The sequence below is a fragment of the Colobus angolensis genome, unplaced genomic scaffold (assembly GCF_000951035.1).
Source record: "Colobus angolensis palliatus isolate OR3802 unplaced genomic scaffold, Cang.pa_1.0 Scaffold449, whole genome shotgun sequence".
Lineage (NCBI taxonomy): Eukaryota > Metazoa > Chordata > Mammalia > Primates > Cercopithecidae > Colobus > Colobus angolensis.
Window position 1 is genome coordinate 341,011 of NW_012117921.1, and position 1,979 is coordinate 342,989.

Consider the following 1,979-nt stretch of genomic DNA (forward strand, 5'->3'; position numbering starts at 1 on the left):
GATTGATAAAACCTGGTAAAGTAGCTACAGGTTTCGATCTCCTGACCTCGTGATCCGCCCGTCTCGGCCTCCCAAAGTGCTGGGATTACAGGCTTGAGCCACCACGCCCGGCCAATGTCCAGTAATTCTGATATAGTGTTCATTACTTAAAATATCTCCTGCTGTCAGCCAGGCGCCATGGCTCACGCCTGTAATCCCAGCACTATGGGAGGCCAAGGTGGGCGGACCAGTTGAGGTCAGAAGTTCCAGACCATCCTGGCCAACATGGTGAAACTCCATCTCTGCTAAAAATATAGAAATTAGCCGGGAGTGGTGGCATGCGCCTGTAATCCCAGCTACTCTGGAGGCTGAGGCAGGAGAATCGCTTGAACTCAGGAGGCAGAGGTTGCAGTGAGAGGAGATGGCACCACTGCACTCAAGCCTGGGCAACAGAGAGACCCTGTCTGAAAAGAAAAAAAAAATTATTCTAAAAATTATTCTACAAGCCAGGCATAGTGACTCACGCCTATAATCCCAGCACTTTGCAGGGGGGAAAAAAGCTCCTGCTGTTATTACAATAAAACTTGTGCCTTGTATTATGTTTTTACATAATAAAGCAACTAAGATGAGAGTCTGTTTTGTGAAACAGCTTTGATTTGTGAACTAATTCATCACAGAATGAGTGTTGTAACTAAGTCTTAGCCGTAAGAGGTTTTTTCAGAGTTGTCTCCTTAATCTCACTACTTTCCAGATATGTTTACTATTCTTTTTCTTTCTTCTTATTCTAACTTTTATTTATAAAGATAATATGTGCCCTTTGAGAAGACTTCGAAAATACTGAAAGATACAAAGAAGAGTAAAAAAAGTAATGTGTAGCACTAATATTTATTAAATGCTTGCTACATGTCAGGAATTGTTTCAAATGTTTGTATTTCATATTTACTTAGAATAATCCTGTTAATATGTGATATACTATTATTTTTATTTTGAGTATTTTGTGTTATTAAAAGGTATTTGGAAAATTCCTATCAATGGTTATATAATACCCCATAATGGAATTTATAATGTTTCTGACCACTTAATAATTGCTGATGCTCCGGACTACTTCCAGCATCTCGCCATCGTGTATGTGTGAGTGTGAATGGTGCAGTAAACAGTTTTGGAAATAATTTCCTTTTAAGGTAGAGTCATTTTCGTTAATTTTATAGGGCTTTTGAAATTGGAAATATTTTCTTCAAATGCAAGATTATGTTGTATTTAATACTTTAGCTTAAAAGTAATTTGCTTATTAATAGTAATTGTGTTTACTTCGTGAAATGTTGGTAATATAACCATATTACGATAATTTTCAAATAAGTGTGAACGTGTTGAACTCAAAAGGGGGGGTATCAAATGATAAGAGAGGCTTAGCTAAAAATAGATGAAATATATATCATAAGGACTAGAGGGTAATATGCAAAAATGAAGTTAAGGTGATAGAACTGGGTTTGGAAATAATTTAGTTTTTTAAAACTGAAAGAAACTATTTGGGAAATCCTGCTCCTCTCACCATTTAAACAGCATGAGAGATAATTATGTCAGTAAATATAGTGGTGATTTTAACATGCAAAAATCATACTTAATTAAGTTTGAAAAACACTGTTTAGATGAAGATTATGGAAGAGATTCGGGCCCTCCCACTAAGAAAATTCGATCATCTCCCCGAGAAGCTAAAAATAAGAGGCGATCTGGAAAGAATTCACAGGAAGATAGGTAAGAGGCATTGTTTTTCTGTTCCCGCTTACATTGTCACCACTCTGAGATGAGAGTAGTCTCTGATCTCTAAATTGTTGGAATCTCATATACTTTTGAAAAGTACTTACTGTCCACTTAATATTTTGCATATTTCATATTATGCTGTGCTTGAGTATGTAATTTGTTATCTAAGGTTAATATTGACACTTTCATTGTAGTGATTAACAAAAAATAACTGGTATATCCCATTCAGTCACAAATCACTG

General features: G+C 36.1%; 1 protein-coding gene across 1 annotated transcript in view; it reads left to right on the top strand.

Annotated features, from left to right (window-relative positions):
• The first annotated feature begins 1,582 nt into the window (after positions 1-1,582).
• The window catches only part of NUCKS1 (nuclear casein kinase and cyclin-dependent kinase substrate 1), a 10,797-nt gene continuing 10,400 nt past the window's right edge, over positions 1,583-1,979 (top strand). Inside the window, exon 1 of the mRNA XM_011957767.1 lies at positions 1,583-1,731. Coding sequence (XP_011813157.1) covers positions 1,583-1,731 — 149 coding nt within the window. The remainder of the gene's footprint in view (positions 1,732-1,979) is intronic.